Raw genomic sequence first — 23,698 nt, forward strand, 5'->3', positions numbered from 1 at the left:
GTGCTGACAGCAAAGGAGAGGTTTGAATTGTCAAGTACATCTCTGAGGCATTATTCTGGCAACAGCATTTAGCTCCCTGTTACCAATCTGTGAGGATATAAGGCAGTTTCGTAGCTGACAGTCCCTGGTGTTACAGTATGTAATGTGGCTAGGCTTCTTTCAAAATAAACTCCCTCATTGCACTGTTTCATTTCGTTTTAGAAGTGTTTTGGTTGGAAAAGCCCTTGAAGCTGCTGAGTCCAACTCATCCCCTGACCCTGCCCAGCCCAGCACTGACCCACAGCCCTCAGCACCTCAGCCCCACGCCTTTGGGATCCCTCCAGGGCTGGGCACTGCCCCAGCTCCCTGGGCAGCCTGGCACAGGGGCTCACACCCCTCTCAGGGAAACAGTTCTGCCTCAGCTCCAGCCTCAACCTCCCCTGGGCCAACTGCAGCCCATTGCCTCTTGTCCTGTCATTCATTGCTGGGGAGCAGAGCCCGACCCCCAGCTCCCTGCAGCCTCCTGTCAGGGAGTGTCAGAGAGTGCTGCTGGCTGCCCTCAGCCTCCTCTTCTCCAGCCTCAACACCCCCATTCCCTCAGCCCCTCCCCAGCCCCTTGTGCTCCAGCCCCTTCCCCAGCTCTGTGCCCGGCTCTGGCCACGCTGCAGCCCCTCAGTGTCCCTGTGGCAGTGAGTGAGGGGCCCAGCACTGACACAGCCCTGGAGCTGCAGCCTCCCCAGGGCCCAGCACAGGGGACAATCCCTGCCCTGCTCCTGCTGCCACCCCAGTGCTGATCCCAGCCAGGATGCCCTTTGCTTCTTGCCCCCCGGGCACGCTGCTGGCTCTTGTTCAGCTGCTATTGAGTAGCACATCAAGGTCCACTCCCTCCAGGCAGCTTTCCAGCCCCTCTACCCCAGCCTGTTCCTCTGTACTGGGATGGAGAGCATGCTGTCACTGGGGGAGGGCTCTATTATGCTAGACTGGGGGGTTTTTTCTGCAATGGGTTTTGCAGTACACGCTTTTTCCAGCCTGTGTATCTCAAGGAGAGTAACAGTGGCATCCGGTGGCGATAGGGAGAACTGCAGCACAACCTGCACTAGGCACTGAGGCAGGAGGGTTCCAAGTCCAAAGCCCAAAATTCATCTCCCTTTTCCTCCTTCCTGAACTGGCTGCATGCAGCTTTAGATACACAAAGTCCATTCAACAAGTCTACTCTCTTGAGACTCGACAGAAAGCCCCTGGGGCAGCTTGTGAGGCTGTTTTATGGAAGGTAAAATCCACTGCTTGGAAAAACAGTTTGTTAGAGTCACTCTGAGGTTGAAAGCTCTAAAACTGGTGAAGGTGGTAGCTGAGACTTGTGGCCAGAAACAGCTGAAGTTACCTGAGTCCAGTCATGCTGAGAATAGCAATCAAATCACCTTTAATTAAACACTGCTTTATATACACACATACATATGTACATCCACAGACAGCAGTTAAAGCAAAAAGTACATGTCCAATCACTCACTGAAGAAATAGATGTAAAGCCAATCCTTTCTTCATGGCTTGCAATAGGTCATGCTGGGGTATGAGAGTACCTTACACAAGGCACCTGTTACTAATAAGTATTGCACAGATTAAGCAGCTGGAGGCTGGCTCCCAAATACCTCTGTTAAAGCTTCAACTGGAAGCTAGAAATAAAACCACCCTCAAAGACACTGCACCTTCAGCAGCTGAACTAGTGACAAAGCAAAAGAAACCATCACAACTCATTCTGGACTGTAAAAGGAACAAAAAAACCCCAAAGGAGAAAACAAAGAAGCAAGCTAATGATTGTAATAATCAAGAGGCCCTTGCATGCTGAGTGAGACACTGTCTCAGGGGACACTGAGGTGTCACATCAGAGAATCATCTGTGCAAATACAGAGAGCTCCTGGCTGCTTGGGGAAAGGGATGGGGAGGGGAAGTCCTACCCTTTGTGTCATTTGTCCCCTTTGGAAGCATCATACATGGAGGTGACACATACTCAAGTTGTTGTTGCACAATAAAAGGACTTGAAATCCACGTCTTGTGCTGGGAGTTGGGGGTTTCTGTACCAAAAGGAAACACAAACCAGTTCAGCAACGAAGCTGGGAGATAACTCCATCTCACCTATGGACAGAGACACCCCTCTTCCTTCCCACCCTCCATCCTGCATTGGCAAGAAAGTTCAGTTCCAGGAGTAATCATCATCCCCTTTCAGACATGGGGAGTTTGACACAGTCTCCTTGCTTGGCACACGTGACAGGGGCAGCTTGTGCTTGGCTTGACGCAGTGTTTCAGGATGTTCTCTCCATTCTCACCCAATCTAATGTGCTTGGTTTGGTTTGTCTGATTGCAGAAAACTTGCATGATTCAGTCATTAAATGTGAAATCATCCTTAACAGTAATGCTTCATTGTGTGTTGGTTTATTGCTTGTCTAGGGCTCGGCCTCTTCCTCAGCGCTGGTACTGTCCCGTGTCCTCTGTTACTGCTGGTTTGTCAGGTGAGGCCATGTCATCTGCAGGACAGACATGGGATGCTTCAGCTGAAGGTACTGATCTTACTGAGCTTTGAGGGAAAGGGCATAAGCTCTCCCAGTCTTGGATGTGGCTGTTCTATCACCACCACATGTTGTATCACCACCACCCTTGGCTGAACATGGAAGAAAGGCCTCCACTTCCCGTAATCTGCACAAGTTTTGCTGCCCTTCACAAGGATTTTTGCTCATAGAATCATAGAATGGTGGGGGTTGGAAGGAACCTCCAGAGATCACCAAGTCCAACCCCCACTGCAGAAGCAGGGTCACCTCAGGTTGCATAGGAACACGTCCAGGTGGGTCTTGAAGAGCTCCAAGGAAGGAGCCTCCACAACCCCTCTGGGCAGCCTGGGCCAGGGCTCCCTCACCTCACAGTGAAATAGGTTTTTCTTATGTTTAAGTGGAACATTTTGTGTTCCAGCTTCATCCCATCACGCCTTGTCTTGTTGCTAGCTACTATAGAAGGTGCTCAAAAGCCAATAGCAGCTGCTATCAGTAAGAGGAATCTGTCCTCAGCAAGGCTTTTCTCAAGAGCCTGGCAGCTGCCTTTGGATGGGAGACCCACTTGTTGCCTGGATTCTAGCCAGGGAACAGTGTAGGGAGGCTTGTGCAGTCTGTGTTAGGAGGACACCCCTGCTAGCTCTGCAGCAGCACAGTGGTGCTTTCCCAGCCAGCATCCCATGTGCTCTGTGGTTCCTCTCTGAACTGTGTCTATGTGGTGTTTAGCTGCTGGCTGGGGTTAAACCATGACATCCACAGACCCTTCCTACTTTTTCCCCTTGCTTGTCCAACAGAAAAGAAAGCAAACCCTAAGCTGTGGCTGCCAAAGCTTTGTGGGCAAGTCAAAGCAGGAAAAGGGGTCAGGAAGCAGCACTGAAAGTAACATTTCCTTGCATTTTGCTGAAGTGCTGCACCCTGGTTATGTATCCATGCACATGCCACTCTTCCTCTCGTTATAAAGCAGGGCTGAGTGCTGTTGCTGTCTTACCTGATGGGGGCTTGGGGTACATCCTGTGGAAAAACAAGAGGAAAGCGTAGAAGGTAAAGGCCAAACCTCCAAAGATCATCCCACAGACCAGGAAACTGTAGCTGCCCTGATCATGTATAATCTGCAGTTGCAGGGGAAAAAAAAGGGAACAAGATATGTCATCAGAGCACTCAAACACCTAATTACCATTCAGCAGGAGCTTCACTGTTTGATAGCAACAGGGTCCTGCAGTGCTTTTTCCCAGCAGCTGCCCAAAACCAGGACAAGGGTTTGTGCTGCAGAGTTCCAGTGAGGTTTTGGCACTTGTGGTCTGCACTTACCGACCCCACCAGCAGCTGTAGGACCATCTCTCCAATTCCAGCTCCAGTCACCAACACAGTTGTGGCACAGCCTGCAAAGAAATATGGGCAGGGATGAGGTGAAACTGCCAGCAGGATGAGCCTGCAGCTTCTTTAAACTGCCCTTTTGTGGATCTCTCCAGGCAAGATGTACAAATCCTCTATGTATGTTCCCCTCTAGTACTGAGAATGCCCCTTGTAACCTGCAGTAGTGCAGAGAGGTAAAAGTTTAAGCCAAAACCCCATCTCCTGCTTCTGCCACTCATCTCTGTTGTGATGTTGCTTCTTGCTAGGAAGATGTTCATTCTTCTGTATCACTGGCCCAGAGATGGAGGTTGGCAGAGACCTGCTGTAAGAGCTGGCCAAACTTGAGCATTTTCAGTTAGTTCACTGATCATCTGGATGTTTCCAAAACTAGCTCCCTGTAAGCCTCTAAAGCAGACATTCTAGTGAGGTCCTGAGAGCCCTAAAGCTGCAGGAAACCAAGACCAGTCTGAACCTCTGCCTGTAGAAGTTATTAGTACACTGAAGCCAGGATTTGTGCAGTCTGGTTTTCAGACTACAAGCTTGAATAAACATTGGATTCAAAAGCAGATCTTTGTTCCAGGCCTCCTAGGCATACCTGAAGAGGGAAGGAGCTGCTAGATGTGATGGTATGTGAGCTCTTGAATCCCTGCTCACCTTTGTACTGCAGGATGTCCTCGGTGTAGGCAAGCATGCTGGGGAAAGTGCTGCTGAGGAACAGCCCCAGAGATGCTGTCCCCACAAACAAGAAGACAACGCTGTAGGAGAAGATCAGGAGCAGGAGGAAGGTTATCAGCACTCCAACCTGTGACCAACACACAACAGGGGCAGGAGGTAAATGCTGAGTTGCAGCAGGCTCTAGGTTGGTTTCTATTATGTAGAAAAGGGCCTGGAAGAGGGGTTCAGCTCTACTGAAACACGTGGCAATCCCTGGAAACGTGAAGCAACCAGTCAAATACAATCCAGCTACCCTTCCAGTAAAGAATTTGGTACTTGAGCATCAGCTTCATTAGGTAGAAACTTAAGGTTGTATCTGAAAAAATACTCTTTCCTCTGCAGCTTTCAGTACAACAGCACTGCTACATCGTATTTAAATGTCTCAATCGCTAATAAGTTAAAGAATTCACTCAGTCACTGCTCACACAGCAGTAAAGGCAAAGAGCCAGCTCAATGTAACCCACCCCGGGCTTGCTGTAGTGCACAACAGCAAAAGTCAAGAGGCACAGGTTCACTACGGCACAGAGCCAGCAGAGGGAGCCCCGAAATAAGCACCCACCTCCTAAGGACTAGAACTCAAAGTGCAGCTTGCTGTGAGGCTGAAATGCCTGCAGAGGGCTGGTGGGGCTTTCTGCACACAGCAGGAGCAACCAGTGGGCGCTGCACAAAGGGCTCCACGTCAGCCAAAGGAAGTTTAGTGCTTGGGGGACACTACTACCAGTGACAGTGAAGGGCAGTGAGAAGGCTTCCATTCAAGGCTGAGGCTATGCCCTCTTCTCTCCAACTTCCAGCAGCTGCTAAAGCCATTAATAGAGCAATTGTGCAGTTCAGACCAAGTGATGAAGCCACCAGCACACACCGAGGAGGCACCTGGGACTGCTCCTATCAGACACCTGAGATGGATCTGCTGATGCTGAGCTTTCCCTGCTCCCAGGCAAGCAGTGACTCTGTGCCAAAGGAGATTACATTCCTTTCTGAGATAATTGCATGTCATTTGGCTGCAGCTGTCAGAGCCCAGTTTGAAAAACACCCCAGTTTGAAGCAGCACTCCTGTTCTCTCGCCACCCTGTTACATGTGCTTGGCCTCGCAGCATTAACCATGAAACTTGCTGCCAAAAGAGCTGCTGGTTTAAAGCAACTGTAAATTGCAAATGGAAATGGTAAATATAAATTGGAAATGTAAAGCTTTCTCACTTCTTTCACCTGTTATGAAGTGGAAATGGGAACAACTCTCTCCCTGTTGTCCAGCACATCTTTACATGCATCTTTCTTACAGATCCTTAAAGGACTTCTTCCTCTTTCTTCAAGTGAAGGTGTCATTTAATTCAAGCAGCCTCACATCCCATTGGTTTCTCTGGCAGCCACCACAGAGAATTTACTGTCTTTACAAGGAATTTAAGGCCCCTGTGGGAAGGGGATGGCCAGAGAACAGCGTGCAAAGTAAAACAAGGTTGGCAGGTAACTTCATGAGGTGCTTCACAAACCTAACATTAGGTGAACTGAGGGGCTCAGAGCAGTGCCATCAGGTTGTCTTGGCTGCCTCGTGCCTCAGAGTCAGCTGCAAGCATGCAAAGGACACATTGCACTCTCAGGGTGAGGCAGAGCAGATGCAGCACATCCAAAGCAAACCCAGGCAGCAGCTGGGAGGCAAGAGGAAGGAAAACACGGTAAGGGCTGCCGTACCACATTGATGAGGACCATAGTTGCTGGCTTCATTCGGTAGGACACGGGGATGGAGATGAGCCTGCCCAGGGTGATGAAGCCCCAGAAGAGGCTGGGCAGGTAACCTGCCACTTTATGCACCACGGAGAGAGGCTCTTCCACCGCGTAGCTGTAAACGAAGCCCGAGTACTCTCCCTGCAGGGAACACAAACCCACGTGTGACATGGCTGTGATCACCTGCAGCCTTCAGCTTCCCCCTGTCCCTGTTATTCACAGTGCTGTGAGAGTGCTGGAGAGCCCACCTATGGGCCTGCTACCAAATCCCAGTGGACATTGTTCCCGAGGCTTTGCAGCTGGAGACCAGGAGTAGAACACAGGACTTAAGCTCTCCTAAAAACTCTCCTAAAAGGGCAAGACTTAACAGCATGACTAGGTGAAATGCATGCTAAGCTCCTGTCTGTAGAGATGCTCTCCTCCCTAAGGACTGCCTGTCCTTTTGGAACTGCACAGCACATCCAGACCCTGGAGCTGATCATCCTTGAAAGTTCCCACATCTGATGGCACCTTTGTGTAACCACCTCTGTGTAACCCCGCTCCCTCGTCTTTCAGGACCCTATTTCATGCCCTAGCAAGAACCACTAGGGTTTATTTTACCACAAGGGGACTGAGACAAAACATTTGAAAGGAAAAGAGCAGCAAGTTGCCAGCCAAGAGCGAGCCTGGCTCGCCTGGAGAGAAATGCCACGCAGGGACGTGCTGCAGGGCCCCAACACGCTCTCAGCTTGGATTGTGAGGGCTTAGCAGACCCATCAAACAAAGAGCCACCATTTCTTATGAAGGAAAATGAAGGTGTTCTTGCCTCTAAGCTGAAGGTAAGAAGAGACCTCCACTGTGTACAAGCAGACACAACTCTAAACTGGCTAAGTCAGCAGCAATCTACCTGCAACAACACAGAGAAGCCACAAAACCCTCCCAAGAAGCAGGGCACTAGCAGCCTGGCTATCATCAGCTTGAGCTACCTTGAGACCCTCAGGTCCAGCCCACTGCAAGTTACAAGTGATTCAGAAGGAAGAAAAGCCATATGGCTGTGCTCAGACAAGACCCCTCTATCAGCTGAACTCACCACAATCCCATCAGTCATGAAGAGAACAAGAGCCCCAGTGATGTGGACTGCGAAGTAGGCGTAAGAAGCCCCTCTGAAGTTTTTGCTTTGGCAGCAGCTAAATAAGTCATCATGACCTGGTGAAAAACAATGCAAAGCAAACTTAGCTGCAAGGTCCCCCTGGGGCTGGGTGGTTGCCAGCTCACAATGGGGGTTTGGTTTGTGCTCAGCTGCACAGACAGAGATTCTTAGAGGAGCCTGGACAAGGTGGGGCACTGCTAACCTCTGCTGGCACCTCTTTCTTGACCCACCTCTAAACTTTCAGAAGGAAGATGGATATGCTTATGGGTTGACTGTGCACAGACTGGATCCTGGCTTTCCAGGGTACTTGCTGCTTCTCTTACTGCAGCTGGTTTGTGCTCCTCTTCCCATTGACAAGGGCTGTATTGCTGGCCCCGCTCTTACAGACAATACAAACAAGCCCATTCGACCACAGCACTCGTGCTCAGAGCCCTTTGGTACCACCACACAGGAGAATCCTGCCCAGGATAGCTCATGTTCCTCAGATAAATGATATTTCATGAAACAAGCCATCTTTGGGGAAAGAGTTTCCTCTGAATAGCCCACTGGGAGTGACAGCCCTACCAAAGCTGGGGGGCAGCACCCCAGGAATTCCCAGCTCTCCCGTCCTCACACTTCTCTGGGGCATGCAAAGGGCTGGTGGTAATGGCACCTGGAGAACTGTGCAGGTGAGACAGCTGCTCCTGCATGGCAAAGATGAATTTCTCCCTGCTGCTCTGGGGATGGAGGGGTGTTGCCAGCACAGATGTGCCTGCCAAAGATCACAGCACTCGCCTTCCTGCTTCTCCAAGGATTAACCTCAACTTGCATTTAAGAGGAAGATGGACATCTGAAGAACACAAAGCCCCAGTGGCTTGTATGAAAATGGGCAGCTGGGTTGAGGAAAGAAACCAGCAGTGTCTCAGCTAAGGGAAATGCTGTCAGATGAGCACAACCTTGTCAGACACCAGAGAACCCACTCCGTTAGGGACACCACACCTCTAACTGCCTCCAGCTTGGAGGACTCCCTGCAATTCCCTTTTACTGCTCAGGTAAAGCCATCTCTTCTGTAACAGCACTAAACACTCCTCTGACAACCCTAAAATGTGCTTCCTTCTGAGATTCACCAGAGTTTAGCAGAAGAATTTACTTTGATAACGTTTCTCTTGGGTAGCAAAGAACAATGTTACTGCTGTCCCCAAAACACGGTGTGGTCACAAGTCCAGGAGCAAACTATGGCTGGAGTTTAACTGTTCAAACAAGGGCTCTGTCCTTATTCCCCTCAGATTCATAGAAAGCAGCATTTGGCAGCATGGTGACCACTTTTAAATGGAACAATCAGTGGAGTCAGCCAAAAACCCGACTGGAAATGGAAGGAAACGAAGGGACACAACTTTAACGTGTGCTTAAATGTCTTGGGGGCACAGGGTTAGTTTTGGGACAGCTTGGAGAAAAGAGCAGCCTTGGAGTCCCAACAGCAGGAGACTAATCTCTGTTCAGGGGTTGTGGTCCCATCTAACTCAAGGGCAGCTGCACACCAGATTGGCTGGCTGGATACTCCTGGATGATATTCAGGAGATGATGGATTTCACTCCTTAAACTCAGAGACTCTCAGGAATATGGCTTTCCCCTCCCACCTGCTCACCCCTTCTCCTTCCTCCAAACCCAGAAGAGAGGAGCCTCCAGCTCACCTCCTGCTGTGTGGGGTCTGTGCACCGTGGTGGAGAGCTCGTCCTTGTCGCTGGGTCGCGTCTCCATCGCCAGCTCGTCGGCCGAGAGCAGCGGGTAGGAGCTGCCCCCAGCACATGGCACCATCCTCTCCTTGTACAGCAGGAAGAACACAGCAATGGGCACTGGCAGCTGGGGGGAGAGAGATGGGGGTGAGCATCATGGGCCCCCCCCCATAATATAGACCAGGTACCCCAGGCTCAGCACCTGCGATAGATGTGCCCCAAGGGCTGGGGCTGGGATAAAGGAGCTGCTGCAGGGGAGTGGAGGCTTGTTAGGAGAGATCTTAGCCTGGAGAAGAGGAGGCTGAGGGCAGACATCTCTACAACTCTATCTAGAGATTGTGTATCAGTATCACACTCTACAATTCCCTGAGAAGAGGTTGGAGTGAGGTGGGAGTTGGTCTCTGCTCCCAAGTCATTGGACAATGGGCAATGGGCTGCAGTTGGCCCAGGGGAGGTTGAGGCTGGAGCTGAGGCAGAACTGTTTCCCTGAGAGGAGTGTCAGCCCCTGTGCCAGGCTGCCCAGGGAGCTGGGGGAGTGCCCAGCCCTGGAGGGGTCCCACAGCCGTGGAGCTGAGGTGCTGAGGGCTGTGGGTCAGTGCTGGGGTGGGCAGGGTGAGGGCAAGGCTGGGACTGCAGCAGCTTCAGGGGCTTCTCCAACCAAAACCATTCTGTGACTCTATTCCATGATTCCATAGCAGGGAGGCAAAAAAAAAAGTTGAGAGCAAAGACTCCTGATCCAGAGAGTTGTCTGGGGCAGGTCCTGTCAGTCCCTGTGCCAGCTGGGATGGGACCATTCACCTGAGGACAGGGACACTGGAACAGAAGACACCTGAATTCACCCCTCATGAAGCACTGCACCAGCCCTTCAAACCCCAAATGGTCTGCCTGCCAAGCATTTCACCACCTGCTCCCAAAGGATAAAGCAATACAGTAGCTTTTGCCTGTGGAGAGCAGAACAGTTTTAACAGGAGACCTGAGGCTGAAATCCTTTGTGAGGGAAGAACTGCTCCAAGCCCTGCTCTGCCCATCTCCAGCCATCAGCAGAGGTTGCTCAGCATCTCCTAAGAGATGAGCCCCTGGTTCCCAGGCCAACGATGACACCACCAGTGACAGCCCAGTGACCTCCAACAGCTCCACTGCTGAGGGACCTGGGGCTGCAGAGCAACGAGCCTTCAGCCACTGATTGCCCCCTGGGCTGTCACTGCCATGGAGATGCAGACACCAGTGTCTGTCTGTGGTGGGCTCCCAGCAGGTGACAGTCCCACTCCAGCCCCCCCCAGCAGCATCCCCTGCAGCCTGGGCTTTCTGCCCACTGCACACACTGCCCCTGGGTTTGTACCTGCCCACCAGATCCATCCCACAGCATCAGCCCCCACCCAGCACTGTGCTGCCTCCCTGCCCTGTCCCCAGGCATCAGCCCCTGCACAGCCACAGCTCTGGGGCGCCTCCAAGCACAGAGGGACTTGCCCTTTTTCAGTTATTTTGGGAAGAGAGAAAACAGAGGGAAGAAAATAAAGCTGGGTCTGCCCTTCACCAGCCCTCCCTTCCCCAAGTGGTGTTTATTCTGTGACAAACTAGGGGAGAAAGCCAGGAAATCCCAAGTGACAGCTGCCTCAGCCACCGAGTGCTTGTTTGCTACACGTCTGTGAGCAAGTGTGAGCTCCAGCTCCAAGTTTCCTGCCTTTTGTTGGCTCGTGGCATGGTTTAGATGTATGGAGAACTCCCCTTCCCCTGCCCCTCCTCTCCAGCCTGAATTCATTTATGAGGACTTCATTGTTCTGGGAACAATGGGAATAGGAACAGTTAGTTCAGTCCCATGGAAGAAAAATGTATTTGCTTGATAGTTCTAATCCTTCCGGAGGTCAGGAGCAAGTTTTGTTCTTCCAAACTGCAGATTTGGCAAAAATATCCCCCCTGACACAGGGACTGGCTATAGAGATAATGCCTCCAGGCACTTCCAGCCTCAAGGAGCACTCACTGCCAGGCTCCCCCAACTCCCAGTCAAAGCACAGGCAGATCCTTGCTCCCCAGCTTCTCCCCCTGGGCTCTACCCAAGCTGTATGAAGCTGGCAGAGCCTCAGGGGCATGAGTGCTCTGAGCCCCTCAGCCTGAGCTGCTCATGGGCTGCCACCACACCAAAGCAAGCTCAGGGAAAGGGGGGAAAGAGCAAAAGGTTGGGCTCAAGAGAAAAGATGTTCCCAGAGCTCCTCCCTGAGCCAGCTGTGTCCTGCACAGGGGCTGGCAAATGGCCTGGGGGTCAGTCAGTGGCTACCCAGGCCACAGGCTGGGCCAGCCTTAAACCTGAGGAGTGGGCAATGCATCCATGAAAACACTTCAGTTGTTACACAAGCAGATGCAGAGGAGCAAACAGAGCCCAACAGCAGAGCCCTGCCAGGGTCTGTTTGCCCAAGCGAAGGGATGAATCCATCCTGCAGCAGGAGCCCACCCTGATCACAAGATGAAGACAGCTTGAGGAGTGTCCCTTCTACTGCTCACAGGAGCTTGGCCCCTGCTGGGCTGACACTGAGCCCCTCTCACCATCCTCTCCCCACCATGAGTCCCAGCTGGTGGCAATGAGCTTTGCTGGCCCCTGGAGCCAGAGACACTGTGCTTATGGCAGGATCTTGCTACTCAGCTCCTGAAGCAGCTCAGGTTTTCCTGGGGCAAACACCTCGGCTGTCTGGGCTGTCAAAGAGCTGTCAAAGCCTTCCCACTCTGCCAGGAGCCCAAACAGGGAGAGCAAGAGATGAACCACAGCCTCTAAAATAAGGACACTGGTCCTCAAATCACCACCCTGCCCTGCAGAGACAACACAGAGACAGACAGCTCCATCCCCCAGCTCTGGGCAGCCCCTCCCTTGAGCAGGCAGAGATTTTAGTCTGATAACCATTTTCTTTCTTCTCAGGGCAACTCTGCTCCATCTTTTTCTTTGTTCAAGGAGGAGAGGAGCATCTGAGCATCCCCTTGGGCTGAAGGGCAAGAGCCTTACACCCTGCACTCCAGCTCAAGGACGCTCCCTTCACCCCTGGTGGCTTTTAACCTGTTATTCTAAACCACCACTGCTGCAGGAGGCAGATAAGTGTGGGCAGAACCCAGGCTCCTTCCCTCTCAGCTCTATTTCAGTCTCTCCCCTCAGGAGCATTGGGGCTGCTCCCTGCTCTTGCAGCACCACAAGGGAGCATCCCACACTGTCCCCTGGGAAAGCACCTCCCGGCCAAGCACATCCCTCTCACAGGATCATTTCCCTGCTTGGCAGCCCTTGGGACAGGCTGGCTGATGCCATTTCTGTTCTGTGGGAAGCTGAATTTGAAAACCTGGGGTTTTTTTGTTCCAAATCTGGATGAAAAAGCCAAAGATACTTCCCTCAGAACGAGCAGTTTTGGCCACGAGTCCCATCCAGACCTTTCATTTCGATAGTGTTGAACCACTTCAATTCTGCTAAAGCAGAAACATTTCGCTTCAGTAACATCCAAACAACTCCTCTGTCAGCTTCACACGCTGCCTTCATGCCAAAGGCAGAGGCATTTCCACTTTAAACAGAGCAAGAGACTGAAATGAATAATTTCTTGCTTGTGCCCTGGAATAGTCACAGCCCTGGGAGAACTCGGATTGGAAATGTGGGTTTGGACCATTTTATACCAGAGCTGCTGGGCCTGGGTTCCATTTCTATAGCTTACTCATTTCATCCACTGCCCTGGGGTTTTAAAGATCAATTATCACCATTTTCCCCTGAGGTTTAAACCTTCAAGGAGGGCCAACAGCTTTGGAGCTGAGCTCCTCTCAGTATCCCCAGGGGGTTGGGTTTAAACAAGGGATTGGGTCTCTCAGTGAGGCTTTGGGAAAGACAAGAGCAGCTCAGCCTTGGCACAGGGGCTGAGAGCTCCATGTGCAGTGTCCATCCTGCTCCCTATTCCTCTTCCCTTCATCCTCCAACCCTCACCCCCAGAGCCACTGGTCTCACAGCACCCCAGGATTCCCCACCTTGGGGATCCTATAAAGTGTGTGCACACACCTGACAACCACCTAAAGGTGCAAACAGCACCTGAACCTGTGGCAATGCACCAGCCCAGCCCCCCATCAGCTGCTGGGCACTCAGCTGAGGGTCTCATCCTGCTCTCAAACTGCCCATGGGATGGGGTGGCAGTGAGGGGGGCTGCCAGCCACCTTCCCATCACTGCTTCAGATCCCAGACACCTCATCCTATGCAAAGCAGGTATTACACTGCCTTCAAACATGAATTAGTTTGCTCAGGACTGACTGACAAAATAGATAATGCTCCAGTGTAATTAAAAGCCCATTTCCCATGGCACACACAGAGGTGATTAAAGCTGCCTTCTCCTCCCAGGCAAGAGAAAGCTTTTTGGTACTTCTGCACAGAAACTCCCCCCAGGTGCTGCTCAGCTGTGCTGGTCACCTTTCTGGCACCAGTGAGCCCTGGGGGTCTCAGTCAGGTAAAGCCCCTGGATTAAGTGCACTGGGGGATCCTGCAGTTACTAAGCAAATGGAGAGACCAAAGGCACAAAGAAACCTGCTCCCTTTGCCTGCTGGGGATGGAGGGGTGGAAGACCAAGGGCTGCTGGACAAGGACAGGGAAAATGAGTTCATCCTCATCTTTTGGCAGATAGGGAGAGGCTAAACTTGCCCAGAGAAGAGGCAGCAGGTACTGGGGCTACAGGCAGGCAGAGAGAAGTGCTTCTGGCAGCATCACCCTCCACTGCTACTGCAGGAGGTGTCCAGGTGAGTGAGATGGGCACAAGCTTGGTGGCCCCTGCCCTGGCATGATCTTAAGGGCAGGGATTGTCCCCTGTGCTGGGCCCTGGGGAGGCTGCAGCTCCAGGGCTGTGTCAGTGCTGGGCCCCTCACTCACTGCCACAGGGACACTGAGGGGCTGCAGCGTGGCCAGAGCCGGGCACAGAGCTGGGGAAGGGGCTGGAGCACAAGGGGCTGGGGAGGGGCTGAGGGAATGGGGGTGTTGAGCCTGGAGAAGAGGAGGCTGAGGGCAGCCAGCAGCACTCTCTGACACTCCCTGCCAGGAGGCTGCAGGGAGCTGGGGGTCGGGCTCTGCTCCCCAGCAATGAATGACAGGACAAGAGGCAATGGGCTGCAGTTGGCCCAGGGGAGGTTGAGGCTGGAGCTGAGGCAGAACTGTTTCCCTGAGAGGGGTGTGAGCCCCTGTGCCAGGCTGCCCAGGGAGCTGGGGCAGTGCCCAGCCCTGGAGGGACCCCAGAGGCGTGGGGTGAGGTGCTGAGGACTGTGGGAAGCACAGATGTCCCCACAAGAGCCTGAGCTGCTGCAGCACTTACATTGATGAGGGCCATGATCCAGAAGGCGTAGGAGACACGTGTGACCACCATCCCCTTCATGGGCAGGTCATAATGAGACAGGTTGCCGGGATGATGCGGGACCAGGGACTTGCGGATGTGAGGGAGGTTGCTGGAGGCGTTGGCCGTGGAGTTGGAGAGGATGCAGTTGGTGTCTGAGAGGAAAGGGTCAGCTATCAGTGGGCTGAGCAGTGCACCAAAGCCCACGAAGAAATGAAGGGCCTGCAAGAGATGAGACACACAAAGAGAGCAGGAGGTTAATGCTCTTCTCTGCTGGGAGGCTGAGGGAGCTCCTCACTCCTCATCCTTGGAGGAAGCAGCACAGCCAGAGAGGAGATCATGGAATCATAGATGGGGTTTGGAAGAGACCTCTAGAGCTCATCCAGCCCCAGCCCCTGCTCAAGCAGCTTCCCCTGGCTCAGGGGGCACAGGAATGTGTCCAGGTGGGGTTGGAAACCTCCTGAGCAGGAGCCTCCACACCCTCCCTGGGCAGCCTGGGCCAGGGCTCCCTCACCTCACACTGAAATAGCTTTTCCTTATGTTTAAATGGATCAAACAAGAAATGTCCCAGCTGCCTGGTGGCCCAACAGTTACCTGCAGGAAAATGGCTGAGTCCTTCTGGTAGATCTTCACCAGCTGCATGTTGGAGATGGTGTCGATGCAACCCATGGCCAGTCCTGCCACAGCCATGACCACAGCCAGGACCACCACATTGTGGCACAGAGGGATGATGGCAAAGACCACAGAGATTGCCAGTGATGAGGCAAAGAGTGCAAACAAGGACTGAGACAACCTGAGGCAGGGAAGGAAGACAGACAGAATTACTGCCACGAGAGCAGAACCTGCACCACAGCCCAGCCTCCTGTTTTCAGCCCCAGGTCAGTTGCTGGGGTGGGCATTAGCAGGAGATGGACCCACATGTTGTAGCAGCCCCAGCACATGCTCTTCTGACAAGGGAGATGCTGCATACTCTGCACCCCTGTGCCTCCACACCAGCCACAGCCAGCCCAGGGTGCTGCCATCTCCATGGAGGCTGATGCCTCGAAGAGGCAGCTCTTCCACTCAGCTTCCACAGGGAAGAGGAACAATCCCTTCACATTTCATGGAATCACAGAATCATCTGGGTTGGAAAAGCCCCTGAAGCTGCTGCAGCCCCAGCCCTGCCTCACCCTGCCCAGCCCAGCACTGACCCACAGCCCTCAGCACCTCAGCTCCACGCCTTTGGGGTCCCTCCAGGGCTGGGCACTCCCCCAGCTCCCTGGGCAGCCTGGCACAGGGGTGACACCCCTCTCAGGGAAACAGTTCTGCCTCAGCTCCAGCCTCAACCTCCTCTAGTGTATCTGGTCCTGTTTGTAACACTATTTCTGATTTCAAGGCAGAATAAGGCCTGAGCATCTTGTTAACTGGGCAGACCTGGGAATGGGAAGGGACATGTGCTGAGGCCACATCCCGACTCTGGAGCAGCTCCAGGCCATTTCTCATGCAGGTCTGTATTGCAGGAACAGGCTGGGAGCTACTGGGCAGCCCCAGATCCTGACAGATAGCGAATTATTGGCACCCACATCACTGTGTCATCCCAGACCTGCCTCACAAAGAGCACTGGGGAGCTGCTGAGCTTCCTCCCTCTGTGCCCTGGCACTGCTGCCGTTCCCGGTGCAAGCGGCCACTTTCCATCCCCGGTGGTGGCAGGAGAAGCCCAAGGGCTGTCTGTGGTAGTTGCAAGGCTGGTGCTTTGCCTCTCAGGGCTGGCAGCAGCACAGGCAGTGGGGAGGCTGCAAGCCAGGCGATAGCCAACTCGCTGGAGAGCTGAGCCCGGGCTGGCACCGCGCTGTGCCCGAGCTGCCAAGCCCAAGGCAGGAAGGAAGGAAGGAAACTGGGACCAGACAGCAAAGCACTGACACTAGCAGAGAGATGGGACTAGAAAGTCACAGCTGAGAGTCTGTAGCACAAGCAGGTCCCCTCCCTGCCCTGGGCTCCCAAATCCTGATAGAAGCCCCTTGCAATGGGCAGCAGCTCCCTGTAATGAGCTGCTAATTAGGGGGTTATTAATTAGGTTCTAATTAGCAATCAGGGTCTGCTGTTGGGGGATGTGGTGCACAGATCTCCATCCATAGCAAAAGATTGGCAACACACAGGTCTGTCCCCTGCACAGACACATCACCAGCAAGGAAAACTCCTTCATCTCTCTGCTTCAGCCTCTGTGCAAAGAGGGAGGCGAAGGCTACAGGGAGGCACAGGCTGGAGGTACAGCAGAGCCTTGGTGGCTGATGGGCACCACATTTTGAGCCCTCCTGCCCTGACTGCTCACCCAGAATGGCCTGGCCTTGGGCCTGTCACTGTGTTTCTGTCTGGCCCTCATTCATCTGCACACTCTCAGTGATTTGGCCCTCCAGGTCCTGCAACAGCACTGGAGAGAAAGATCCAAGGGCTCATCTCCTTTGATCTCCAGCCCAGTGGCATGAGCTCAGCTGTGCCAGCACCTCAGTGTGCTCACTTCTCACCCATCAGCCAGACCATGTTGGAGGAGCCAATGTTTGGCAAGGCTAGAAGTGCTCATCTTCCTGTGACAGCAGAACGGGGAGCCAGTGTGGGCTTTCCAGGGGAGGGAGGGAGGGAGAGAGGGAGCAATGCAAGATGTGCACAGTCACAGCAGGAAGAACAACCAGCGAATGGCAGAGAAGCAGCTTCGAGGCTGGAGAGCCAGAGGCAGCACTCTCCAGGGTACAGCAGGAGGGAGGGAGGCAGAGGCAGCGGCTGCTGGCAAATCTGAGGCCAGGAGTGATGGGCAAAGGCACATGAGACATCCCAGAAATGCCTCTTCTCTTCTGCAGCCTTGGCAAAACAACCCCAGCACTGCTTCTGCTTGCCAAGGGGGCACCTTCACTGCTGGAGTTAAACATTAATTGCAGAGGATGTCCTTAGGAAGATCACCTCACCTCTCCCCAGAGAGCAGCAACTCCTTCCTCCAGCCATAAGATGTTCAGAACACCATCCCACCCCTCCTGCAAACAGCAGCAGCCCACAGCCCAGGGTAGCACACAGCCCTTCTGCCCCCTTCCCTGGCTCTGGCATGAACAAGAAATCACTGTCTTCCCATGGCAGATCCTCAAGATAACAGTGGAAGGACACTGTGCAGCACCCAGGGAGGCACTGAGCAAGCAGCTGTAGGATTGCTCTTGGAAGGCATCCTGAAATGAGGTAGCCCATGACTTTCTGAGGGGGCCTGAACCCCATGTCTTGATGATGCAAAAACCACTGCACCCCTCTAAATGCCTTCAAAAGCATCCCCAGTGTGATGTCATGGTCTGGTTTCTGGCATCACTGCCCTTCCCATCACTGATTCCCCCAGGGCAGGTTCTGCTTCAGCAGCAGAGGAAAGGAGTCTTTTAACATCATGGACTCTGTTTCAAGACCACCCAGAGCATGTCCTGCTCTACCACAGAGCCTGAGGGAAGGTCTGCAGGCCCCTCAGAAGGTTTAGGCTCTCTAGGTGTAGGATGGTTAATGGTATCCTGCAGTCACACCAGCAAAGCTTCCCCTCTCCTTCCCACCCACGGTGTGTAAACCCCCACCTTGCTGTTCCTCTTGCAGCAGACACTCTTCAGCTTCAAACACCATTTCCCTCACTTTCTAAGCCACTCACACTAAGCAGAAAAATGATAATCAGGCTCATCTAGACTTGCAAAACTGAGAATTAAAACCCCAAAGCCCTAAGGAGACGAGGTGAGGACAATGTGGGTTTATCCCACACCTGCCCTCAGCAACAAAAGGTCTCTTCTCTCCTTTGGTGAGAAGGCTCCTGCCTGCACCAGCCTCTTGCTTGAGCAGAACCCTTCAGAAGATGGGAGTGTGAAGGGCAGAAGAGAACAGGGTCCCCTGCTCTCAGCTGATGTGCAGAGGGGTAAAGATGAAAGAAAGGCAAGAGTCCCAACTCAGCAGCCCTGCAGGTCCCAGGGGGATCACTCCTTAGAGCAGAGGCTGCTCAAGGCTCCAGTGCAGCCCCTTCCTCTCCTCTGCCAACACCAACTGGACCAGCTCAGGGCTGACCTGAATGCTGGCAGCAAAAAAACCCACAGGAGGACACCAAAATGCAGCTTCTGGATTAAAATAACAACAAAAAAGCAGCAAACTGGGGCACAGGCACGAGCTCCTCTGTCCCTTGGGTCACAAACGTGTCCAGCACAGCAGCACAGAGGGAGGGGACCTTCCACTTCCCAATGCAAGCTTCAGATGCAACAAAAGGGGAAAGGAAGAGGGGAAGGGAAGCAGGAGGGAGAGTGATGGGGGATGCAGTGTACAGAGCTCACCCTGGACTTTGCAGGGGTGGATTTACCAAAAGTCACCCCCACTTGGGTCTCTGAGTCTAAGCAGGGTTTCAGGCCCTCTCAGCACTCCCACCCCAACACTGGTGTCTGGATTTGCAGCCTCACAACACGTCAGGAACTTCCAAGAATGTAATTGAGGTAATGCCAGGAAACAAGTGGCTTGAGTGTGCATCACACACAAGTGCAAGAGGCTCCTCACAGCAGCTGCTGCCAGCACTGCCTCTGCTCCAGCAACCTCCAGCACTAAGGTCTGAGCCAAGCCACGTGCTGCACCTCAACCTGAGCCTCACTCATGCAGGTACCCTGTAAAAAGCTGTATTCAGCCAAAGCAGGGCTTGTAATGACAGAGGACCCTGACCTGAGCTCTGAGTGTGAGTTTAACCCTGCACCTCAGAGCTGTGTGGATCCAAGTCCTCCAGGACTGGGCTGAAAGGGCAGAGACCACAACCCAGCACTCAGCAGCTTCTCTGCTGGCAAGAAGCAAAGCATTATTTATGTCCCACCAGGCCCTTCTGCTGCAGAATCCCATCACAAAGCTGCTCTCCCTCAAGAGACAGTCACCAGGAGCAGGCAGCTCAGACCAATACATGTTTTAGTCCAAAGCAAACAGCAAAGTCTATGTTGCTCAGGCATCAGGAATTAAAGGCAGCTCGCAGCCAGCCCTTGGCTGGGCTTTGGGATGCTCCACCAGTAGTTATCCATCTCCTAACTGTAAAAGAGACCTTCCAGCATTCCTCCCTGCCCAGCACCAGGGCCAGAATGATTTGATTTATAAACCCACAGCATTGGCCAGGAGTAGGAATCCTTAGCAGGACAGTTTGCTACATCCCTCCCCAAAGAGAGGACAGAACAGGAGCTCTCGGGTTAATATTCCCACCCAAACCCACACTGTTCCTACACCACAGAGCTCCCAGTAACCACCCACCCAACAGCTCACAAGCTACAACTATCCCAAACATCCCCTCCTGCCTGGCTGCTCCTCCCTGGGGCTCATGGACACTGTACAAGCCAATCTGTCTGAGAGGCTGGGATCACACACCCTGCTTTGTAACCACCAAACAGGCTCTTTCCTCCCCAAAATCTGGGAGCCCCTGAGCACTCAAAGGCCAGAGGGGTCTGTGTAACCCAGCAGCCAAGGGCAGGAGCTCTGGCTCTGAAGCTGACAAGAGGAAACAACAATTCTGCATCTTCCTTCACTGCTCCTTCAAACATATGTGAAGCAGAGCAGGGGCTGGCAAAGGCTGTGCCTGCTGACCCAGCACTTTGGGAGCTGTGGCACACTCAGAGCAAGGTTCTCACGTGCCATCCCCACTCCCAGGCACCTCTCCTGGCACAGCCTGACAGAAAGTAGCTCCTGCTGCTCCATGAAACCTTCAGGCTCTGTGCAGGCAAAAGGAAAAGGGAGAGCTCAAGGTAAGAGGGTGGCAGTTTAACTGATTTGATGGAGTCGATTGATTTAACCTGATGCCAACTCCACTGGCCAACACTCCCCACAGTCCACAGACAAGAGACTTCAGCAAAACACTTCGAAAGGGGCATCTGAAAGCAGCAAAAGGAGCCCTGCAAAATGAAAGGGATGCCACACATGCTGTGTACATCAGACACACACACAGAGCTGCCACGTTACATCACTGCCTGGAGAATCAGTGACAATGTAAATAACCAGCTGATTCTCAGCAGGGAGTAGCTGTCACCCAGCCTCACATCAAACACCTCTTTGGCCATCCTGAGGGTTGAGCCAACGTGTATTATTTATTTTAAACACATCCTGGACAGCAGGCTCTGTGCAAACCCTCCTTGGGCTGCAGCCAGCCTGTGTGCTGGCCCATGAAGCCACTGCCACTACCCTGCTCCCGAGGAGCTGCAGGACTGTGAGGATCACTCACACCTCACCTCGTGTGTGCCCAAACTCCTGGGCAGCACCACCAAGCCTCAATTCCTGACCCTGAGCTCATGAAAACACATCTCCTGTAATATCTCCTGCCATAAACGAGCAGGTTAAGGAAAACACCCTCAAGGAAGTTCTGGCTGTAACTTCACTCTAAAGCAATCCCTGTGCTCAGCTCCCTCCTGGGATCCTGAGCTGTGCACCACGGGAGAGCAGCTCCAGCTCTGCACCTCCCGGGACACCCACACCCGCCCCCCTCCTCCCGTCGTGGCTGCAGCCCCTCTGGGACAGACCCGGAGTGTTCCCCTCGGGCGCTGCTTCCCAAGCAGCACCCCAGGCTCAGCCTCGCAGCGCCCCAGGCTCGCAGCACCCAAAGCTCAGCCTCGCAGCACCCCAGGCTCAGCTCGCAACACCCCAGGCTCAGCCTCGCAGCACCCCAGGCTCAGCCTCACAGCACTCCAGGCTCAGCCTCACAGCACTCCAGGCTCAGCTCGCAGCACCCCAGGCTCAGCTCGCAGCACCCCAGGCTCAGAGCACCTCAAGCTCAGCTCACAGCACCCCAGGCTCAGCTCGCAGCACCCCAGGCTCAGCCTCGCAGCACCCCAGGCTCAGCCTCACAGCACCCCAGGCTCAGCGCACCCCAGGCTCAGCTCACAGCACCCCAGGCTCACAGCACCCCAGGCTCAGCTCGCAGCACCCCAGGCTCAGCTCTCAGCACCCCAGGCTCAGCTCGCAGCACCCCAGGCTCAGCCTCGCAGTGCCCAAAGCTCAGCCTCGCAGCACCCCAGGCTCTGCTCAGAGCACCCCAGGCTCAGCCTCACAGCACCCCAAGCTCAGCCTCACAGCACCCCAGGCTCAGCCTCACAGCACCCCAGGCTCAGCTCTCAGCACCCCAGGCTCACAGCACCCCAGGCTCAGCTCGCAGCACCCCAGGCTCACAGCACCCCAGGCTCACAGCACCCCAGGCTCAGCTCGCAGCACCCCAGGCTCAGCGCACCCCAGGCTCAGCTCACAGCACCCCAGGCTCAGCTCACAGCACCCCAGGCTCAGCGCAGCCCAGGCTCAGCTCACAGCACCCCAGGCTCAGCGCAGCCCAGGCTCAGCTCACAGCACCCCAGGCTCAGCGCAGCCCAGGCTCAGCTCGCAGCCCCGGCGGGGGAAGGCGGGAGGGAGCTGAAGCCCCCGGGGAAGGGAAGGAAAGCAGAGAGCGGGGAGAGGGGGGATGAAGAAGCCGCGATGAGTTTCACCAGGCGCCTTACGTCCTCTTGAAGACCCCTCCGAGGCAGCTGCCGAGCAGGAGGCAGAACTGCTGCGAGAAGAAGACCCAAGTGATCTGCGAGAGCGAGCTTTGGGTCTGGCAGCGCAGATCCAGCAGCGTGGGCCCGAGGAAAGCGATGCAGAGGCCGAAGCTGAAGAAGACGCTCCAATAGGTGAGGGTGGGCTGCAGGTTCCTCCGGAACTGCGCCGACACCCGCTCGTCCCACCACATCGTGCGGCCCCGAGCGAGCGCTGTCCCGGCCCCGAGCGCTGTCCCGCCGCCGCGTCCCTCCTCCTCCTCCTCCTCCTCCTCCTCCTCCTCGGGATGTGGCCCGGAGGCGGAGCCAGAGGCCGGCGCGGTGCCGCGGGCTCCGGAGCCGCCGTCTCTAGGGGCTGAGCCCAACCCCTCGGCATCCCCCGGAGCGCCGCGGCTCTCAGCGCGTCCCCGCGGGGCTCAGCGCGTCCCCGCGGCTCTCTCAGCGCGTCCCCGCGGCTCTCTCAGCGCGTCCCCGCGGCTCTCAGCGCGTCCCCGCGGGGCTCAGCGCATCCCCGCGGCTCTCTCAGCGCGTCCCCGCGGGGCTCAGCGCGTCCCCGCGGCTCTCTCAGCGCGTCCCCGCGGCTCTCAGCGCGTCCCCGCGGCTCTCTCAGCGCGTCCCCGCGGGGCTCAGCGCGTCCCCGCGGCTCTCAGCGCATCCCCGCGGCTCTCTCAGCGCATCCCCGCGGCTCTCAGCGCATCCCCGCGGCTCTCTCAGCGCATCCCCGCGGCTCTCAGCGCGTCCCCGCGGCTCTCTCAGCGCATCCCCGCGGCTCTCAGCGCGTCCCCGCGGCTCTCTCAGCGCGTCCCCGCGGGGCTCAGCGCGTCCCCGCGGCTCTCAGCGCATCCCCGCGGCTCTCAGCGCATCCCCGCGGCTCTCTCAGCGCATCCCCGCGGCTCTCAGCGCATCCCCGCGGCTCTCTCAGCGCATCCCCGCGGCTCTCAGCGCGTCCCCGCGGCTCTCTCAGCGCATCCCCGCGGCTCTCAGCGCGTCCCCGCGGCTCTCTCAGCGCGTCCCCGCGGGGCTCAGCGCGTCCCCGTGGCTCTCAGCGCGTCCCCGCGGCTCTCTCAGCGCGTCCCCGCGGGGCTCAGCGCATCCCCGCGGCTCTCTCAGCGCGTCCCCGCGGGGCTCAGCGCGTCCCCGCGGCTCTCTCAGCGCGTCCCCGCGGCTCTCAGCGCGTCCCCGCGGCTCTCTCAGCGCGTCCCCGCGGGGCTCAGCGCGTCCCCGCGGCTCTCAGCGCATCCCCGCGGCTCTCTCAGCGCATCCCCGCGGCTCTCAGCGCATCCCCGCGGCTCTCTCAGCGCATCCCCGCGGCTCTCAGCGCGTCCCCGCGGCTCTCTCAGCGCATCCCCGCGGCTCTCAGCGCGTCCCCGCGGCTCTCTCAGCGCGTCCCCGCGGGGCTCAGCGCGTCCCCGTGGCTCTCAGCGCGTCCCCGCGGCTCTCTCAGCGCGTCCCCGCGGCTCTCAGCGCGTCCCCGCGGCTCTCTCAGCGCGTCCCCGGGCTCTCAGCGCGTCCCCGCGGCTCTCTCAGCGCATCCCCGCGGGGCTCAGCGCGTCCCCGCGGCTCTCAGCGCATCCGCGGCTCTCTCAGCGCATCCCCGCGGGGCTCGAAGCAAGCCCAGAGCTTCCCCCACAGCCCGCGGAACCCCGCAGGGGTCGCAGCATCCCCACCCCCGCCTGCAGGAGCGGGGCAGCCCCCGCGGGACAGACACTGAGGGGGGAACTCCCAATGC

General features: G+C 55.5%; 1 protein-coding gene across 2 annotated transcripts; it reads right to left on the reverse strand.

The window, feature by feature from the left end:
• Nucleotides 1-1,398: 1,398 nt before the first annotated feature.
• On the reverse strand, nt 1,399-22,184 carry MFSD4A (major facilitator superfamily domain containing 4A). 2 transcript variants are annotated; one of them, XM_062013550.1, is made up of 10 exons: nt 21,934-22,184; nt 15,056-15,254; nt 14,444-14,683; nt 9,099-9,267; nt 7,369-7,484; nt 6,267-6,440; nt 4,524-4,671; nt 3,825-3,895; nt 3,505-3,625; nt 1,399-2,498 (listed from the first exon to the last, which is right to left on the reverse strand). In XM_062013550.1, exons 1-10 carry the CDS (start codon nt 22,161-22,163, stop codon nt 2,437-2,439), a joined length of 1,530 nt encoding a protein of 509 aa, XP_061869534.1. In that variant the 5' UTR covers nt 22,164-22,184; the 3' UTR covers nt 1,399-2,436. The 2 variants fall into 2 exon arrangements, with proteins under 2 accessions (XP_061869534.1, XP_061869535.1); XM_062013551.1 differs by lacking the exon at nt 6,267-6,440.
• Between the last annotated feature and the right edge of the window lie 1,514 nt (nt 22,185-23,698).

This window comes from Colius striatus, chromosome 22, assembly GCF_028858725.1.
Source record: "Colius striatus isolate bColStr4 chromosome 22, bColStr4.1.hap1, whole genome shotgun sequence".
NCBI classification, from domain to species: domain Eukaryota; kingdom Metazoa; phylum Chordata; class Aves; order Coliiformes; family Coliidae; genus Colius; species Colius striatus.

Excerpts from the sequence above, each read along its gene's own strand:
- MFSD4A (XM_062013550.1), bottom strand. The coding sequence starts at position 22,163 with ATGTGGTGGGACGAGCGGGTGTCGGCGCAGTTCCGGAGGAACCTGCAG. Across the intron at positions 4,672-6,266 it reads CTATGGTCCTCATCAATGTG|GTTGGAGTGCTGATAACCTT; the intron begins GTACGGCAGCCC and ends TGTTGGTCACAG. Across the intron at positions 3,626-3,824 it reads TACAGCTGCTGGTGGGGTCG|ATTATACATGATCAGGGCAG; the intron begins GTAAGTGCAGAC and ends CTGCAACTGCAG.